Source organism: Trachurus japonicus, chromosome 3 (assembly GCF_045865225.1).
Source record: "Trachurus japonicus isolate A0001 chromosome 3, Traja_1.0".
In the NCBI taxonomy this organism is placed as follows: domain Eukaryota; kingdom Metazoa; phylum Chordata; class Actinopteri; order Carangiformes; family Carangidae; genus Trachurus; species Trachurus japonicus.
In genome coordinates this window covers 26,411,773-26,428,818 of record NC_140909.1, presented here as the reverse complement: position 1 = coordinate 26,428,818, position 17,046 = coordinate 26,411,773, and the positions used below count along the sequence as shown (strand labels likewise).

Sequence of the window (17,046 nt, the reverse complement as noted above, 5' to 3'; positions counted from 1 at the left end):
GTGATGATGATGGCCCAATTCCAATCCAACCCCTCACGGACTCACTGACTTAGAGGCGCGTTCGCGGGAAGTCCGTGAGTGTGTGAGGGCTGTTCCGTTGTCAGATCATCAAGTCAGTGAGTCAGTGAATGAGCCCTTACTGCCCCCTTACCGTAAGTCAGCACCGATGCTGACTTTGGGTAGGGGAATTACCCACAGTTCATAGCGTTTTGAAGTCAAACACATGGGATGCCGTCGGAACGCGAGTGTTAAAAAAAAAAGAAAAGTAAATTAACACACGTAGTCAGAGAGAGCTCCGCCGGTCTCTTTATTGTTAATGGACAGGAGCAACAACCAAAAAAGAAAGAGAGAAAAAAAAGAAGTTTACTGTCAGTATTAACGTTTGTGATTATTGATGATAATTTGATCAGATCTGATCCAGGAATATTTTGTTTTGAGTCCGCCTCCCTCACACACCTTGTGCGTATTGAAAGTACGGTAAATTATCCGGAGTCAACAACATTTTGTTGTCAAGGTAACGTGTCGTGAGAGTGGGTAAGTGCTGTTCCATTCATGTTTACAGCATCTGGACCCTCACAGACTCTCACACTCTGTCACTTAGAGCTGACGTCACTTAAGTCAGTGAGGGTTCAGGGCTTGAGTCTTCAGGGGGCGGATTGGAATTGGGCCGATGTCAGGTCACAGTTGTAGTTTGACGCAGCAGACTGATGATGTCACTGCATGTTTTGACCAGGTGTTCTCGGAGGTCGCCGCCTCCAGCTGTGACTCCTCCCTGAAGGAGAAGGCCCCCTTCACCATCAAGAACAGTCTGGGGATCCCACTCATGGTGCAGCACAGCGCCAACCTGCGGCCGGTGGGAGCGGCGCTGCAGGGGAAACTCCACGAGCTGGCGGAGGGCCGGTGCCTCGACCTGGAGCACTCGGTGTTCGAACCCTCTTCACGGGGAAAACTGTCGGCTCTGCAGCGGCAGGAGAGCTGCCTGTTCAACCTGACCATGGGTTAGAAACCTCAGACGCCCGCTTCCTCACCATCCGCTGTCCGTCCGTGTAGCATGCATCTGAGTAACTATGTGTCTCTGAACCTGCAGTGCCTTCTGGGTACAGTGAGATCGCCAACATCGCCGTGGACAAACCAGGTCGGTGTCTCTACAACATCCGCGGCCCAATGCTGCAGGAAGCTGTTTCCGTACTGCTGCAGATCGATGCTGCCGAGGGCAACAAGGTCATCACCATCCGCTCGCCCCTGCAGGTCTGTCTCCACAGTCTGAGCACGAAGACGTCCTCATCTGTCTCTGAGCCTCCATCTGTGTCTCATCTTTCTCTCTCTCTGTCCTCATCGTTCCGTCCTCAGATCAAGAATCACTTCTCTGTGCCGTTCACCATCCTGAGGTACTGTCCCACATCCCGGACTCTGCAGAGCGTTGGACAGGCTGAGCCAGAGACAGAGTTTCATGTTGCCTTGGAAACATACAGGTACCATCACACTGCCTTGCTCAGAGGCGGGGGCTGGGACATTTTAAAGGACATAACAATACACATCTGTTTCGTGTCTTCGACTGTCAACTTTAAAACAGAAGCTTCATTCATTCAACGATTTAACAATTTAGAGTGACAAGTTCCCTGGTCAGAGGTTGAAGCTCTGAGTTCAGAGGCGGTGACTCTCAGGTTTATTTAGCAGACAGACGTCAGGACAGGTCTCTGTAGATCCTATGGCAACAGGTCAAGGCGCTGCCACAGGTGTTGATGATCTGTTGTCCCTCCAGGTGTCAGCTGTTCATCCGTCCGTCTGGTCCTCTGGAAGGACAGTACGCTCCGTCCGCCACCTGCGTAGCCTGGAAGGAGCAGGTCCATCACAGCTCAGAGGTGCGCTCGTTGCTGCAGTGTCCCGCCACAGAGAGTGGCCTCTTGCCACTGATGGTCAGCACGCTCGCCGTCCCCGATGACCTCCGACATATCGCCAGCCACGGAGAAGAGGACTGGGACCCCGCCTACGTGATCCACCTGCATCCGGTGGCCACACTACGCAACCTGTTGCCATACACCGTCCGCTACATGATGGAGGTAGCAACACACCCACACACTAGGTTATGTCAGGTTAGTTTAGTTTAATCCAATCTGGGGCCTGTAATACGACGCAAGTTCAACATACCCAGGGTATTTTCCAGTTACCCGGCTTCACTTGACCGAACAATCGCGGTCACACAGCGGTGGTTATCAACTCGGTAAGTCAACCCAGAGTTTCCCAGTCTATCTGAGAACTGATTGATCAGGAGGCGGTGCTTTTATCCCCAGTGATCTCGAGCATAACCTCTGGACCAGGTTAGCCGTTCAGCTTAAGTTATTGTGGAGATGTATCCCGTTGTAGTACGGAAAACCCAGAGCTGAAGCTACCTGGCTAAGCCCAAATCCTGCTTCGTAGTACAGGCCCCAGGTCTGGTTTTTCTCTGATTCAATCCGGTTTAATGTAACTCAGTGATTAATCTGATTTGATCTGATGTAATCTTGTTTAATCTGATGTGTCTGGTCTTTCTTTCTTAGAGCTCAGCAGACTCCTATGAGCTCCCCGAGGGCAGCGTGTCAGACCTGCTGAACGCTCGTGTCTCAGGTGAGATCGTGTCATTGGTGCTGATGAGGTATCAGGGCCGAGACTGGCACGGACACATTCGCGTCACGCAGGACATGCCAGAGTTCTTCGCTGCGTGTCTCGCCTGCGACTCAGACCCCGACATGACGGTGGACGTGAGCATCCACGTGACGAGGACGTCAAGTCGCCTGCTGCTGTCGCTCTTCAGCCCGTACTGGATCATCAACAAGACGTCGCGAGTGCTGCAATACAGAGCGGAGGATGTCAGCGTCAAACACCCGGCAGACTTTAGAGACATCATCCTGTTCTCCTTCAGGAAGAAAACCCTGTTCAGCAAGAGCAAGGTGAGACCAACACCTGGGCGATACAGTCCACAAAGATTTAAAATCATAAGTCAGTTGAGATAGGCGGTACAGAAGATGAATGAATGAATGAAAGTTTAATATCTTAACAGAAGTTAGAGCAGAGAGCTGTGTGGTGTCATACAGTAGTAATGGCACAAGCTCAGTGTGTGGTTGTTTTTTGTAACTGTGTGTTGTGCGGTTGCAGCTCCAGTTGTGCATCTCCACCAGCTCCTGGTCTGATGGTTTCTCTCTGGACACCGTTGGGAGTTCCGGCTGCGTTCGCTGCCCCTCCAACAACATGGACTTCCTGGTGACTGAAACCCTGACTTCTTATTGAGCTTCTGACCGAGTCACACAGTCTTCATCTGTAGACGCTCCAGGTCGAAAGTCAAATTACCTGCTGATGAAGACAGTGGGATGTGGTCAAAAGCTCCACGGAGTATAAAGTCCTCTCTGTAACAATCAGCTGACTCTGAACTGTGTGTTTGTGTGTGTGTGCGTCTATCCAGGTGGGCGTGAGCATCCAGATGAGCAGTTTTAACCTGACCCGGATTGTCACCATGAGTCCGTTTTACACACTCGTGAACAAGTCGTCTTTCGAGCTGGAGGTGGGAGAGGTCACAAGCCACGGCTCCACCAGGTGGCACTACGTCGCCTCCACTGAGGTGAGCCTGTTGCCCACGATGCGCTGCTGTGAGCGCTGTGCTTTTGATCGTGGGTGAGGAGACGTCAGGGTCTGTTTCACCTGTGTTTGTGATGTCACGCCTCCTGACATCGACCAGATGGAGCCGTACTCTCTGTACGTCCAGACCTGGACTGAGAGGTACTCAGAGCAGACCACACTTGTTGTTCTCACAGTGTTGTTGTTGCTCTTGTTATTGTGTTACAGTGCCTTCCTCTGTGGCCAGAGAACGGCTCGGGGAAGTTGTGTGTCCGTGTGGTTGGATCTGACTCCACGTCCAAGTTCTTCTTCTTCAACCAGCAGGACAACGGCACCCTGCTGAGCCTGGATGTGGTCAGTGTCTGTCAGCAATTACAGGCCAATTTACTCAGTTCAGTGTGTGTCAGGATTCCTCATGTATGTGTATGTGTGCGTGTGTGTGTGTTGTAGTGTGGCGGGATCATTGTCGACGTCAACGTCGCTGATCACTCCACTGTCATCAGCTTCAGTGATTATTATGAGGGAGCAGCTCCCGCCCTGCTGGTTAACCACACGCCCTGGGTTAGCATCAGCTACAAGCAGAGGTCAGTCCACACACACACACACACAAACCTGCTGCTGTTCAGTCCAAATGTCTTCTCTGCTGATGACAAACTGTGGACTCTGTCTCTCCCCAGTGGCTCGGCCGTGGTTCACGAGCTCAAACCGGGTCAGGCTCAGCGGTTTGTGTGGGACGACCCAGCAGGAGTCCGGATGCTCAGCTGGAGCTGCATGGAGCATGCAGGAGACCTGGACCTGCTGAAGGTCAGTGCTCAGTGTTTCCACAGCCAGACTGGTCCAGGTCAGATGTAGGAACACGGTAGCCTCGTAAAACCAGCCTCTCCCGGAAAGGCATTTTATTTCATTTCGCAGGGAGGGTCTGGCCTCATTCATTGCCTGAAAACCTCAGAGGGCCAAGCGAATCAGCGTCGCCGCTCAGATTCCTGTGATAGACACAGCACGTTGGCCAATCAGGGACCGACTGGTGCGACTCTAACCACAACAAACATGGCGGAGCTATCTAGCAGTAGCAGCCTAAAAACAGCAATAAGGGAAGTTCTTACTGAAATACCATCCATTACAGCAATTAAACAAGAGCAAGAGTCGGCGCTTGTTGAGTTTCTTGAAGGAAAAGACGTTTTTGCTGTTCTTCCAACTGGATTCCGCAAAAGTTTGATATACCAACTTGCTGATTGGCTGAATGGGGTTGTCTGTCAACGCTACTACTCCCACACAGCTCCCACCCACCCCAAATGCTTACAGGGGGAATGAGGCCAGACTCTCCCTGTGAAATGAAATGAAATGAAATGCATTAATGGGAGAGGCTGGTTTACGAGGCTAGGAACACAGTTCACTCATGTACACACTTTTTGCATGCTGCATCCCTCTCACACACACACACACACACACACCACAGCCAACCCCTGACTCTAACAGTCTGCCTCTACTGGTCCAGGACGATGTGGGTCAGTTCTCCTACGACAGCCTGTCTCAGGTCCACTGGGTCTCCTTCCTGGACGGACGTCAGCGGGTGCTGCTGTTCACCGAGGACGTCGGCGCGGTAACGAAGGCCCGGCAGGCAGAAGAGCTCGAACAGTTTCAACAGGAAGTGAAGGTGTCGCTTCAAAACCTCGGACTTTCACTGATCAGCAACACCAACCGTCAGGAGATTGCTTACATCGGCATCACCAGGTAAACAACAACAGGTGGCTCAGGTGTGTGTGTGCGTGTGTGTGTGCGTATTTTACAGCTTGTGTGTGTGTGTTTTATAGTTCAGGTGTGGTCTGGGAGATGAAGCCAAGGAACCGCTGGAAGCCATTCAGTCAGAAGACCATCAACCTGCTGGAGAAAACCTACCAAAGTCAGCTGAGTGGGAAGACGGAGGGGGGCTGGGTCAAACTGGACTCTAACCTGGAGGTCAGCGGTCAACCTGCACATGAAAGCCTGAATATGAGCTAACCACATTATTTTTGTCCAATGAAATGACTGCGTGTGTGCGATGTCATCAGGTCAACCTCAGTGGAGCCATCATGATGCTGCGTCAGCCGTTCTCCTGCCCGGTGAGGAGGAACTTCCTGTCTGGGATCCAGGTGGAGTTCAAACAGTCGCTGCACCAGCGCAGCCTGAGAGCCCAGCTGCACTGGATGCAGGTAAACACAATCACACACACCTGAACACACATGCATGCCCAGAGCTCACCTGTGTGACTAACGTTGTGTCTGTGTGCAGGTGGACAACCAGCTGCCAGGTGCAATCTTCCCCATCGTCTTCCATCCTGTCCCTCCTCCCAAATCCATCGCGCTGGATTCAGGTTAGCGACCTTTCTTACCTGCTTCTTTTGTTCGAGCGAGTTGAGGCTCTGCCTTCTCTCTGGTTGAACTGGTACAGAGCTCTTCCTGGTTTCCTGAGGCGCTCTCCGTGCTCCGACTGTGCTCCACTTCAGAGACAGAGAAACATGTTTTCTGTTGCAGGGTAAGAGGTGTAACAGGTGGACAGGTGTTTGACCCGATGAAGCTACGTTGATAATGATCAGAAGTGATGCTCATTGATCGGATTGATTAAGTGATGATGTCTGTTGTCATGACGTCATGATGTTTTTGTGCCTCCACAGAGCCGAAGCCGTTCATAGACGTGTCCATCATCACCAGGTTCAACCAGCACAGCAGCGTCATGCAGTTCAAGTAAGTAAGAACCACCATAACCAGCTGAGGGCGCTAGTCTCACCTGGTTCAAGTATCTCAGCGTGTTCTTTGGACAACTTGTCAGCCTCGCCATCTGACGAGGTCCTGGTCCAGGTTCACATCCTGGTTTAGATCCTGGTTCGAGTCCAGCTCTGCACCTGGCTGAAGAAAAACTTGAGCTTCTGCCCAAAAGTCTCTGACAGACCCTGTGGTATTTGTACTCCCAGCTGTCAACCGTGGCCTTGGACCCTCGTCCCTGCTGCCTCTCAGTGTCCCTGAGTCACCTCGGGGCTCAAGGAAACATTATGGGTTGTCCTGGTGATGGACCTCTGTTGACTTCATCAATTTTCAAATCTCAACACACATCTCTTCAAACTTGCTTGTAGTCTGAGTCCAATCCTCTTTTTATTTTGATTTTATAAACTGTTTTAATCACTTTATAGATTTATTGTTATGTTGATTTCAACTCCTGACCCAACACTCCTGACCTGCGACTGATTCAAGTATTTGTGTACTTCAGGTACTTCATGGCTCTGGTCCAGGAGATGGCAGTGAAGCTGGATCAGGGTTTTCTGGGAGCCATCTTGGCTCTGTTCACCCCTGCTACTGACCCCAAGGTCGATCGACAGAAGGTAGAGCGAGGCAGCAGGTTGACGGTTTGACTCCTTGACACATAAGCAGCACACGAAGGGTTAACATGACATGTGTTTGTGTTTCAGTCGCGTCTGATAGAGCGAGATCTGCAGCCGCTTCAGGCCGAGCTGATGGAGGCGTCGCTCAGCGATGCGTCGGGACTCAGCTTCTTTGAACACTTCCACATCTCACCCATCAAGGTGCAGACAAACACCTCACAGCTGTTTTACACACCACACAACTGTTCCTCTTCACCTGTGTAAAACCCGTTCACGCTGCATCCACCAATCAAAGTATTGATCAGGTGAACAAGTCAGAGCCGTTCAGGTGGTTCAGGTGGGTCACATCTGGTTCATTCGATGTTTCCTGCCTGAAAGATTCAGAAAACTGAACCAGGTGGTTGCTTTCTCTGTCTTTTCTGTTTACTATTAATGTTTCAAATTAATGTTCACACTCCAGCTGCACCTCAGTCCGTCTCTGGTTATTGATTATTAATTGTTGGTTATCGGTGTTCCAGCTCCACCTGTCTCTGTCTCTGGGCTCAAGTGGAGACGACTCGGCTGAGGAAGCTGTAGCTCTTCAGTCTCTGAACCTGCTGCTGAAAAGTATTGGAGCAACACTGACTGATGTCGACGACCTTATCTTCAAGTGAGAGAGACAACGACAACACAATAATTGATTGATTTTTATTTCACACACACACACACATCATCTGAAAGAAAAACATATTTACATTACTACAGTGACTTGGTGTGTGAAAACGGGGTCACCCCAGGGAAGCTACTTAAAGCTCATAGTAGTAGTAGTAGTAGTAGTAGTAGTAGTAGTAGTAGTATACAACAACAACAAAACAGCAATATAACATAACAACAACAAAAACATCATCATCAGAACAACAACGAAACAGTATCACAACAATAATATTAGAACAACAGCTAAACAACAGCAACATAATCTGATTCTGGTCTCTTTGCCGTCTCTCTGGCAGACTGGCTTTCTTCGAGGTGAGGTACCAGTTCTACCGCAGAGAGAAACTGGGCCGTGCCGTGGTACAACACTACACAGAGCAGGTAACGTTTACTGCCTGTGGTAAATGTGAGTGTTGAGGTTTATTCTGTGAAACTGAATGTGTTTCTTCTGGCTGCAGTTCCTCAAGCAGATGTATGTACTGGTCTTGGGTCTGGATGTCCTGGGAAACCCATTTGGACTGATCCGAGGTCTGTCTGAAGGGGTAGAGGCTTTCTTCTACGAACCTTTCCAGGTAACATACACACGTGTACACACACACACACAGGTAAATTAATGTGATTACAGCTCCGCGTGTCTCTGTTTAACTGATGTTTGCGGGGTATGATGTCAGTTCAAGGGACAAACAAGGCGTTCAGGAATATCTGTAGCTTTGATTGTGGCTACATGAAACTAAATGTAACAGACACAAAATCACATGACCTGTCTGTGTGTGTGTGTGTGTCTGTGTGTGTGTTTGTCAGGGAGCCGTTCAGGGTCCAGAGGAGTTTGCTGAGGGTTTTGTGATCGGTGTCCGGAGCCTGCTGGGTCACACTGTTGGTAAGAAACCGCTGCAGCTCTCAAATGTCTGAACATTTTCACACCTTCAGTTTTTGCAGCTTCTACTGTAGGTCTGTAGTGTTTCCAGGTGTGGAGCCAGAGGGGGGGGGGGTCTGATCACATCTCTGTGCTCCTCCACCTCCACCCCTCATCTCTCCTGCAGGACACAACTAACAAAGCAAACCCCTGCAGGTTTTGAGTGGTGTCTCTGTGTCTGACATCTTCTCCCGATGTCCTCCAGGTGGCGCTGCAGGAATGGTCTCCAGGATCACAGGGTCAGTGGGAAAAGGCCTGGCAGCCATCACCATGGACAAAGAGTACCAGCAGAAACGCCGGGAGGAAATGAACCGGCCACCCAAAGACTTCGGAGAGAGTTTGGCCAAAGGAGGAAAAGGACTACTGAAGGTACCGGGACCGGTCTAGAGCTCAGGTTGCTGCTTCTTCAGCTGATGTGACCTGATGTTTCTGTCTCTGCAGGGGGTCTTGGGTGGAGTCACGGGCATCGTCACCAAACCTGTGGAGGGTACGTTCCTCTTGAAATCGGCCACAGTAGAATCTCTGACTCCCAGATTGTAGTCTTCATGCTCACGTGAGACAGATTTGATGTTCATCTTGTTATTTCTCTCTCCCTCTCTCTCTCTCTCTCTCTCTCTGTGTAGGGGCAAAGAAGGAGGGGGCGGCCGGTTTCTTTAAAGGCATCGGTAAAGGTTTGGTGGGCGTGGTCGCTCGTCCAACCGGCGGCATTGTGGACATGGCGAGCAGCACGTTCCAGGGCATCCAGAGGTAAAGTGGGCAGCGTCTTGTTGAAGGAGGTGGAGCCTGATTCCCACATGTTTCAGTGTCAGTGATGAACGATGGATATTACACTGGTTCACCCAGCGATATGGTCAAGGGTCAGGGGTCAAGGTCTCTCTCTCTGTCTGTCTGTCTCTCTCTTTCTCTCTTTCTATGTGAATATTATCTTCACACCAGTGTAGCTGCATTTATTCAGTGGCCTGCAGAGCCACAGAGCTCCATCACAGAGAAGCGGTGCCCCCAGTGGACATGAACCTGCTCCACATGTGACTTGATTTAGTGGGAAACTGAGAGATTTGAGCCAGGACTTCAGAATAAAAGTCTGCTTTGATGTCGTAATAACACTGAGATCCTGCGAGTAACTGCTATGTGTTATATATGTGTTTATATATGTGTTATTCGTGTGTTATAGAAAATATTGTCCTGTAAAACACTGCACACACCTAAACTGACCCGACAGTAAAAAGACAGAAGCGTCCATCAGGGTTAGAGAGTGAGGTCCCTTCAATCAAGTTGTGTCTTTTAACTCTTTGAACTCTGACCCTAACATGGAGGTCGCTGGTCCTGAACAGGAAGGTTTGACTCTGTTGCTCATTGGCTCTGAAACTGTGGGAACAAGGTTCAACATCCTGAAATTAAAACGTCGGCCGATGAGGAACTTTCTGTGTTGTGTTGTTGTGTCTCTGTTCTTCTTCTCGTCTTCTCACTAATTCTCTGCTTTTGTTTTCCGTTGTTATCGCTGTTGTCATTGGTGTGTGAGTATTTACACGAAGCCTGTTGAAGCTGAGCTCCTCTAAACACTGTTTATATCAGTCGCGAGCGTTGGCGTCGGGTGACGTCGGCTCGTACCGACCGTCCTGAATCTGATCTCAGAGCAGCAGAGGAGGAGGAGCTCAGCTTTAACTGTGCGTTTGCATGTTGCTCGTCCTGCAGCAGACAGACGGTAAGTCGCTGCATCATGTTGCTAATAAAAACGTGGCGTCTTGAACTGATTCATGCTCATCACATCGCCGTCCACTAACTCTGCTCCCAGCCCTTCCCCTCTGTAAGACACGCCCCCAAGCTTGTTGCAGCATCATGAGTGGAGAAGTCGTAGTGGAGGTGTTGGGTGATGACAGTTCAATGGTTCAGTACTTTACACCAACCGTATTCTTTCTAGCGTCTCCTCAGGATGTAGGTTGTATACTATAGGTCAGGTCTGAACCACACACTGTAAATAAGGATGAACATCGCCCCTGTGGCTCCACCCACAGGTTTCTGAAGCTCACATTAAGCTGCTCTATGGGTGTATTATTATCTTTATATATGAATAAATACTGGACTGTAAAAAGGAATGAGTAGGTGGAGACTGTAGGTGTACAGGGGTGTGTGTTTCATTCTTCTTCTGTGGTTCAGTATGCATTTTTATGTTTGACAATAATTTCATGGTAAAATCAAACTCTGGATTTTAATACATTTGTTGTTGCCTCGAGAACCTGCTTCTGTTCCTACATTCCCCAGCAGCCTCAGTAACCTTCATCCTCCTCCTCTGTATGGAGGACCCATCTGTCATGTGACACATCAGTCAGTTCATGATAACCTGTTGAATGTTACTGTTTCATGCTGTCACTCTAGAGGTCATGAAAGGTGAGAAATCGGCAGCATCGTGTGCTTTGAAAACTGAATGTGCTTCAGATCTGAGCTCGTGTCGGTCTGTGCTGTCACATCACTTGCTGAAACCCGAGCCCCTTGGACCATGAGTCTGCTGGACTATAAGTCCACTGGACCACAGGTCTGCTGACCCCCAGTCCTTACATCTGGACTCAGATTTAGCTTCATGGGGGCAGCTGGACCTGCAGCCCTCCACTCCCCTGGAAGTCCTCTCTAGGTCTGACTGGTTAGGATGTCCAGGTGTGTCACTTGTTGTTAACTCCTGGAGAGTCAGTGAGATCACATGAGTCATGATGTGCATGGGTGTAAAACAAAAGTTACAAATGTAACTACGGTTCTATGTATCCCGAATGACCGCCAGAGCTCTCTGTCACTCATGTGCTCGCGAGACGATTCTGTAGGATATGATCCTCAGTTGACCTCAGGGTCATCCAGGGGTCACAGGTGACATTGTTGGTATACATACTCGAACTGCGCATGCGCGAAGGGGAATATTCAGTGCTTAAAGCACCGGCTCTGGCGGTCAGCAGGGATGAAATAGAACTCCCTGTTGGGTTGTAGACCACTTCATGTCTTAAGTCATGGTCCAGTTTGAAGTAGATGCATCTTTCTCTTCTCTGACCCAGGTCTTGTAGACATTGGTGGATTGCCTCGAAACTCTAATGCACACAGATCAGTGCTTACTCGTACTCGTGTGGTGAACTCAGAATGTCCTCAGCCGGTCCAGCTGCCTCCATAAAGATCGTGGAGACACCTTTAGCTGGACCATCTGAGTCTTCACAGGAGTCCAGTCCTCAAGCTGTCTCCATAATGACATTCATCATGTTAACATTTATCATGTCACTGTTAATCATGTTAACAGTAACGTCCGTTATGTTAACATTCATCAGTTGAACATAATGCTCTTCATCACGTTAAGTTTTATCACGTTAACGTTCATCAAGTTAGCGTTCATCATATTAACTTTCATTGTGAACATTTATGTTTTATCACGTCAATGTTCATCATGTTTACGTTCATTACTTTCATGTTAATCATATTAACGTTCATCATGGGAACTTTAATTGTGTTAATATTCATCGTGTCAACGTGCATCACATTAACATTCATCAAGTTAGTGACAGTTTCATCACATCATGTGAGGATCTGAGTTTAAACGGGCAGAATGATGCTTTCAACCAATCAGAGTCATGTACTGTCACTCAGGTGGAGGTAGGTGAGGCGGCTTTAAAAAACATAAATTACATTTGTGTGTGTATGTGTGTGTGTGCACGCAGAGCGGCAGAGTCAACAGAGGAAGTGACCAAACTTCGTCCAGTGCGTCTCATCAGGGAGGACGGCGTCATCCGACCCTATGACCAGACGGAGTCGCAGGGTTTCGAACTTTTCCAGGTTTGATCACTTTGATTCCTTAACAGCATGATGTAATTCCCTGTGAGTGAACAGGTGTGATCTGTTTATACACATCATCGTACCAACCACTCATCAGAACATGGGATTTAAACATGTGGGGGGAGAGGGAGGGGGGGTGACGACCACATGGTAGTCAACGATGGTTCAATCCAACTATGACACTTGTTATATCAGATGTATTAAACAATATCAAACAACCTACCACAACAGATAAAAGGCAAACAGGCACTGCTGATGCTAAAGATCCTAAAATGCTGTAGCAAACTTGCAGGCGAGAGCCATGGGTATAGCAGCAGCGGTGACGATGCATCACGTTCGTTTGCACCAAAATCTAATGTTTCTGAAATTAAGTTGTTTCAAACAGTTGTCAGGGAACATCTGAACATCTGTCGGTCATCAGCTGCATCAACCCCACTCTCACTGTCCAATGAGACTGAAACAATCATAGAAAAACTAAACCAACTACTCACCGTCTTTAAACAAAGGTTTTAATTAGTAATTTAGTCAAGTTAAGTTAACTTTATTCGTATAAGATATCTAACAGCTGTCTACATTCAGTTCAGACCAAGTTTAGATTTAATTGAATCATGTGGAAGTGACACAAACAAGATCTTGTGTTTGGGATGTTAATGATACATTTTAGTAAAAACACCAACATCCTTAACAACTGTTACAGTCTGGAGCCTGTCGTTTGTTCTGGAGCCTTGTTTCTAGTTTGTCTAATCAACCAGAAACAGAAAACAGTTGATGCAGTCGTTCTCCAGTCAGATAACAATCATGGCAAAATCACTGACCTCAGTAAGAAAATCCAAATGTGGCCAGAGGCCACGGTACACAGGCGAGGCCATGGCCCTGGAGGCAATCCTGACGAATCTGAGCAGTTTTGGTACCAACAACTCACAGCAGACCTTCCACTGGACACAGGGCTGGACACAAAGCAGAGACCTTTACAGAGACTCACCTGGACAAAGAAAAACACTTCTGGTCCAGAGACATTAAGGTGTAACTGTTTGGACACGTCGCTTTGGTTTGGTGACACAACCATTAAACCGTTTATCGAGCGCGGTGGTGGGACTGTATGGTCCAGGGATATCGCTAAAATGAACTCTGTAAATAATAATAAAAAATAAAAAACTTGGGTAGGGGAGGTTAAATGCTTGGGTGAAAAGGAAAGTAGTAAGTAAAGGAACCATATGAAGAGGATCAAGTCAAACCTGTTCTGGAGCACCTTCATACATGAGCATGATCAGCCCAAGAAATCAGAGTTTGGACCTTAATCCCAGCAAGAATTTGTTGAGGGAATTTAAGACCAGAGTCCTCCAACCTCAAAAACCCAGAGGCTGTAGTTAGTCCCGGTGGGGCTGTGCCAGCTCGTAACCCATAACAACTGTTTAGATACAGTAGCTGTGTTGGGAACTAGAAGTCGGTCGGCGTTACCAGCGTGTGCATTGGCCGTCTGCGCAGTGTACCATCTTATCAACAACTAATGACACAGACAGACATTTTCTGAAGCTTCTCCTCCACAGCTTGGTCAGGGTCTGAGCTGTGGACCCCAACTCCCAACCTCTAACCCTCTAATCCCTAATCTAAATAACCAGCACATCCAGACATCAAACTGTGAAATGAAACTCCTCAATTCAAATCATCTTAAACATCAGAACCTAAAACAAGAGACAATAACAAATTCAATTTGGCAATTTGGAATTCATAGACCTGCGCGAGAATAATGAAATATTGGTGAAGTTGAGGCTCTTTCCACAGTTTGACAGTTTGTTTTCTTCATGATTGTTGTTTTGCCTGAGACTGTGTCTACTGCATAAGGGTTAGGGTTACTTTCTTTTATCTTTGTAGACTCTTCTTATCACTGTTTCTAACCTGCTGTCTTCTTCTTTTTCTTCTTCTTCCTCTTCGTCTTATCCTCTTCTGTGTTTGTCACATGCAGCCAGAGGAGGAGTGAACAGGGTTTGGTGGAGCGTCCATGGCTTTAAACTCTATGAATATTGCTGGTTATTTCTCATCCTGGTCTTCTGATCATTTATTGTTTATTGAATCATAATGAATATATTATGAATATGGCGCTGAGATTTATATGCATGACAAAACTAATATCTCCTCTCATACCAAATATTTTTACACTTTTTATTTTATTAGTGTTTTTATTTCTGCTTATAAATAATTGTTTGTATAATAGTTTTTGTTTATAATATGTGATAAATATGTTTATTCCTGTTGATGTAGCAATATTTTTGTAAGCAACTTAACTTATATATGAACATGTATGTGGTAGTTCTTATTTGTGTGTGATGATATAATCCCTCAGCATGACCTCTGACCTCCAGCTCTGTGGTGTTTATATATGTGTGTAACTTCAGTGTGTAATAAAACAGTTGTCCTTACCAAACTGGTCACATACATACGGGGGGGGGGGGGGGCTGAGCTACTCAGGGTCACAGCAGGAAGTGAGAGTTGTGAATGTGAGGTATAAGGGAGATGAAACCGACGTGGACTGGAGGTGGATGTAGCCGAGGCTCAGGTGCGGCTTAATCGATTCCATCCTCAACACACAGAGACATAGAGATGACATCACCCGAGGGGGCGGAGTCTTAACATTTGTGTTTGTGTTGCAGCGTTCACAGATCAAACAGCTGGACGGTGAGGTGTTCAGAGACCACTGCCCGTATCCTGGACAGAGGAAGACCACCATCATTGTCACCAACAGGTAGAGAACAGTCAAACACCTGAGACTCCAGCTTCTGTAAAACAGTTTATTTATTGTGTTGTTGCTGTTGTGCAGGAGGGTCGTATGTGTGAAGGAGATCGACTTTGTCGGTCATTTTAACAAGGAGTGGGAGTGTTTGTTTGAGAACTTCTATCGTCCTCCGGCTGTGACGGGATCTGAGCTGAAGATCTACTGCAAGGTACAGAAATAGGAACCTGAAGAAACATCTGAAATAAACCCACAAACTAACGTGTGTGTGTGTGTGTGTGTGCGTGCGTCAGGAGCAGCAGAAGTTGAAGCTTCCAAAGAGAGATGAGGAGTCTGTGAGGAAGGTTCAGCTCAGAGACTCAAACACTGCTCAGGTACTCCATGTAATTTAGCGTGTGTGTCATGTCGACTTCATATTTCTGTGTTTTAGCCATTGCCTCACCTGATTGCCTTGGTTACCTACAGGCACTGCAGGCAGCCATATCAAACGCCCAGATGGCGCAGCAGCAGCACCGCATGGCACGACAGAAGTCACAGCGCTTCCTTAAACTGGACAACAAGCAGTGAGGTCATTTCCGGTCAGCGGGTCATTTCCGTTCAGGGGGTCAGCGGGTGTTTTTTTTTAAATGCAGATGATGTTTGTTTAAAAAGTGGGACTGCGCTTATCACATCTACTCAGCTGTAACCGTCCAATCAAGGTGAAGCACATGATCAGCTGTGGAACAGGGTTAGGGTTAGGGTATTAAATTGTGAGCGCGGCCTTTACTCTGTTTTCTGTTTAAATCAATTGTGGGATTGAAGTTTTCACTTCCTGTTTACAATTGCAACCAAATGTCCAAACTGAGATTAATGCTGAGGTGATCAATGCTGTAAAGATTTTAGGTGTCCATCGTCAAGGTGACGATTATGTTGTTTTAAGTGTGAGTGTTTCGCCCCCTGTGCGTCGCCTACAGGCTGCACTGCCACAAAATGAAGCCATGAAAATGACACATTGCACTAAAATAATATTATGATTAATTTCACATGTTTATGAATGATGTTTATGTTTCTACAGTGAAATGTTGTGATTGATTCAGTTGAATCTGAATTGTGGTTGGGTTATCAGTTTGACCTGTAACAACTGATTAAACATAATAACCATCTGGAGCTGGACTGTTTCTTTAAGGGACCACTTTGTGATCAGAGTGTCCTCACCACTGGTGTCACACACCTTCATACCACAGAAACCCTCCTTGTTCATACAAGCTGTGTGTGTGTGTGTGTGTGTGTGTGTGTGTGTGTGTGTGTGTGTGTGTGTGTGTGTGTGTGTGTGTGTGTGTGTGTGTGTGTGTGTGTGTGTGTGTGTGTGTGTGTGTGTGTGTGTGTGTGTGTGTGTGTGTGTGTGTGTGTGTGAGAGAAGCTCTCTGCGTTCAGGCTGCAGGGCGGCCTGTAGGTGGCGCTGAGGGCCTGGGGGGGGCCCAACTCCAGGAGAATCAACTCAATAGTGGTTTTAACCTCCCATCCGGCCATGTTGATATTAATGTGTGTAACAGCTGTTTACAACACAAATACACAGTAACACATACACACTGTGAGGCAGTTGCTCTGCAGGGCATTGTCATGGCAACAATAAACACAGGAAGAAGGTGATGACGATTATTTCCAGATGTTGGATGTTTCTGCTGACTCAGACAGAGCCAAACCCTTTGATTGGTTGTTTTCTGTCCATAGTGTGATATGATTGGATGTTGTGCCTAAAAGTGAACTGACCCTGAGTCAGTGTAGAAGCAGCCATCATAAAGGAGGGGAGGGGGGGGGCTCCCATTGCACCATGGGTAGTTTTCTCTCAGTAATCTGACCTGAGATCTGCTGCGGTTGGCACGGAAACATCTGGAACCTCAGATCTGCTGCAGAAACACGGAAACATCTGGACCAGCTTGATCAGAGAGAAACAGACCTGAGGTCAGTTTTCACCCTGCAGAAGAGAGTGAAGCC

General features: G+C 47.7%; 1 protein-coding gene across 10 annotated transcripts in view; it reads left to right on the top strand.

Annotated features, from left to right (window-relative positions):
- Nucleotides 1–16,217, top strand: part of vps13c (vacuolar protein sorting 13 homolog C) — a 37,056-nt gene extending 20,839 nt beyond the window's left edge. For 6 of the 10 annotated variants that reach the window (XM_085767929.1, XM_085767921.1, XM_085767916.1 and 3 more), the window contains 29 exons: nucleotides 734–998; nucleotides 1,088–1,248; nucleotides 1,351–1,472; nucleotides 1,763–2,060; nucleotides 2,538–2,927; nucleotides 3,133–3,237; nucleotides 3,437–3,592; nucleotides 3,817–3,942; nucleotides 4,039–4,172; nucleotides 4,266–4,392; nucleotides 5,084–5,319; nucleotides 5,400–5,544; nucleotides 5,637–5,777; nucleotides 5,857–5,938; nucleotides 6,239–6,308; nucleotides 6,829–6,940; nucleotides 7,028–7,141; nucleotides 7,459–7,589; nucleotides 7,930–8,011; nucleotides 8,089–8,202; nucleotides 8,432–8,507; nucleotides 8,749–8,912; nucleotides 8,985–9,030; nucleotides 9,167–9,290; nucleotides 12,230–12,344; nucleotides 14,993–15,084; nucleotides 15,160–15,283; nucleotides 15,366–15,446; nucleotides 15,538–16,214. In XM_085767929.1, the coding sequence (XP_085624055.1) occupies nucleotides 734–998; nucleotides 1,088–1,248; nucleotides 1,351–1,472; nucleotides 1,763–2,060; nucleotides 2,538–2,927; nucleotides 3,133–3,237; nucleotides 3,437–3,592; nucleotides 3,817–3,942; nucleotides 4,039–4,172; nucleotides 4,266–4,392; nucleotides 5,084–5,319; nucleotides 5,400–5,544; nucleotides 5,637–5,777; nucleotides 5,857–5,938; nucleotides 6,239–6,308; nucleotides 6,829–6,940; nucleotides 7,028–7,141; nucleotides 7,459–7,589; nucleotides 7,930–8,011; nucleotides 8,089–8,202; nucleotides 8,432–8,507; nucleotides 8,749–8,912; nucleotides 8,985–9,030; nucleotides 9,167–9,290; nucleotides 12,230–12,344; nucleotides 14,993–15,084; nucleotides 15,160–15,283; nucleotides 15,366–15,446; nucleotides 15,538–15,639 (4,035 nt within the window). In that variant the 3' untranslated portion in view covers nucleotides 15,640–16,214. Of the gene's footprint in view, nucleotides 1–733; nucleotides 999–1,087; nucleotides 1,249–1,350; nucleotides 1,473–1,762; nucleotides 2,061–2,537; nucleotides 2,928–3,132; nucleotides 3,238–3,436; nucleotides 3,593–3,816; nucleotides 3,943–4,038; nucleotides 4,173–4,265; nucleotides 4,393–5,083; nucleotides 5,320–5,399; nucleotides 5,545–5,636; nucleotides 5,778–5,856; nucleotides 5,939–6,238; nucleotides 6,309–6,828; nucleotides 6,941–7,027; nucleotides 7,142–7,458; nucleotides 7,590–7,929; nucleotides 8,012–8,088; nucleotides 8,203–8,431; nucleotides 8,508–8,748; nucleotides 8,913–8,984; nucleotides 9,031–9,166; nucleotides 9,291–12,229; nucleotides 12,345–14,307; nucleotides 14,761–14,992; nucleotides 15,085–15,159; nucleotides 15,284–15,365; nucleotides 15,447–15,537 lie in introns of those variants that run through there. The other 4 variants (XM_085767947.1, XM_085767943.1, XM_085767935.1 and 1 more) reach the window with 2 other exon arrangements.
- The last annotated feature ends 829 nt before the right edge of the window (nucleotides 16,218–17,046 follow it).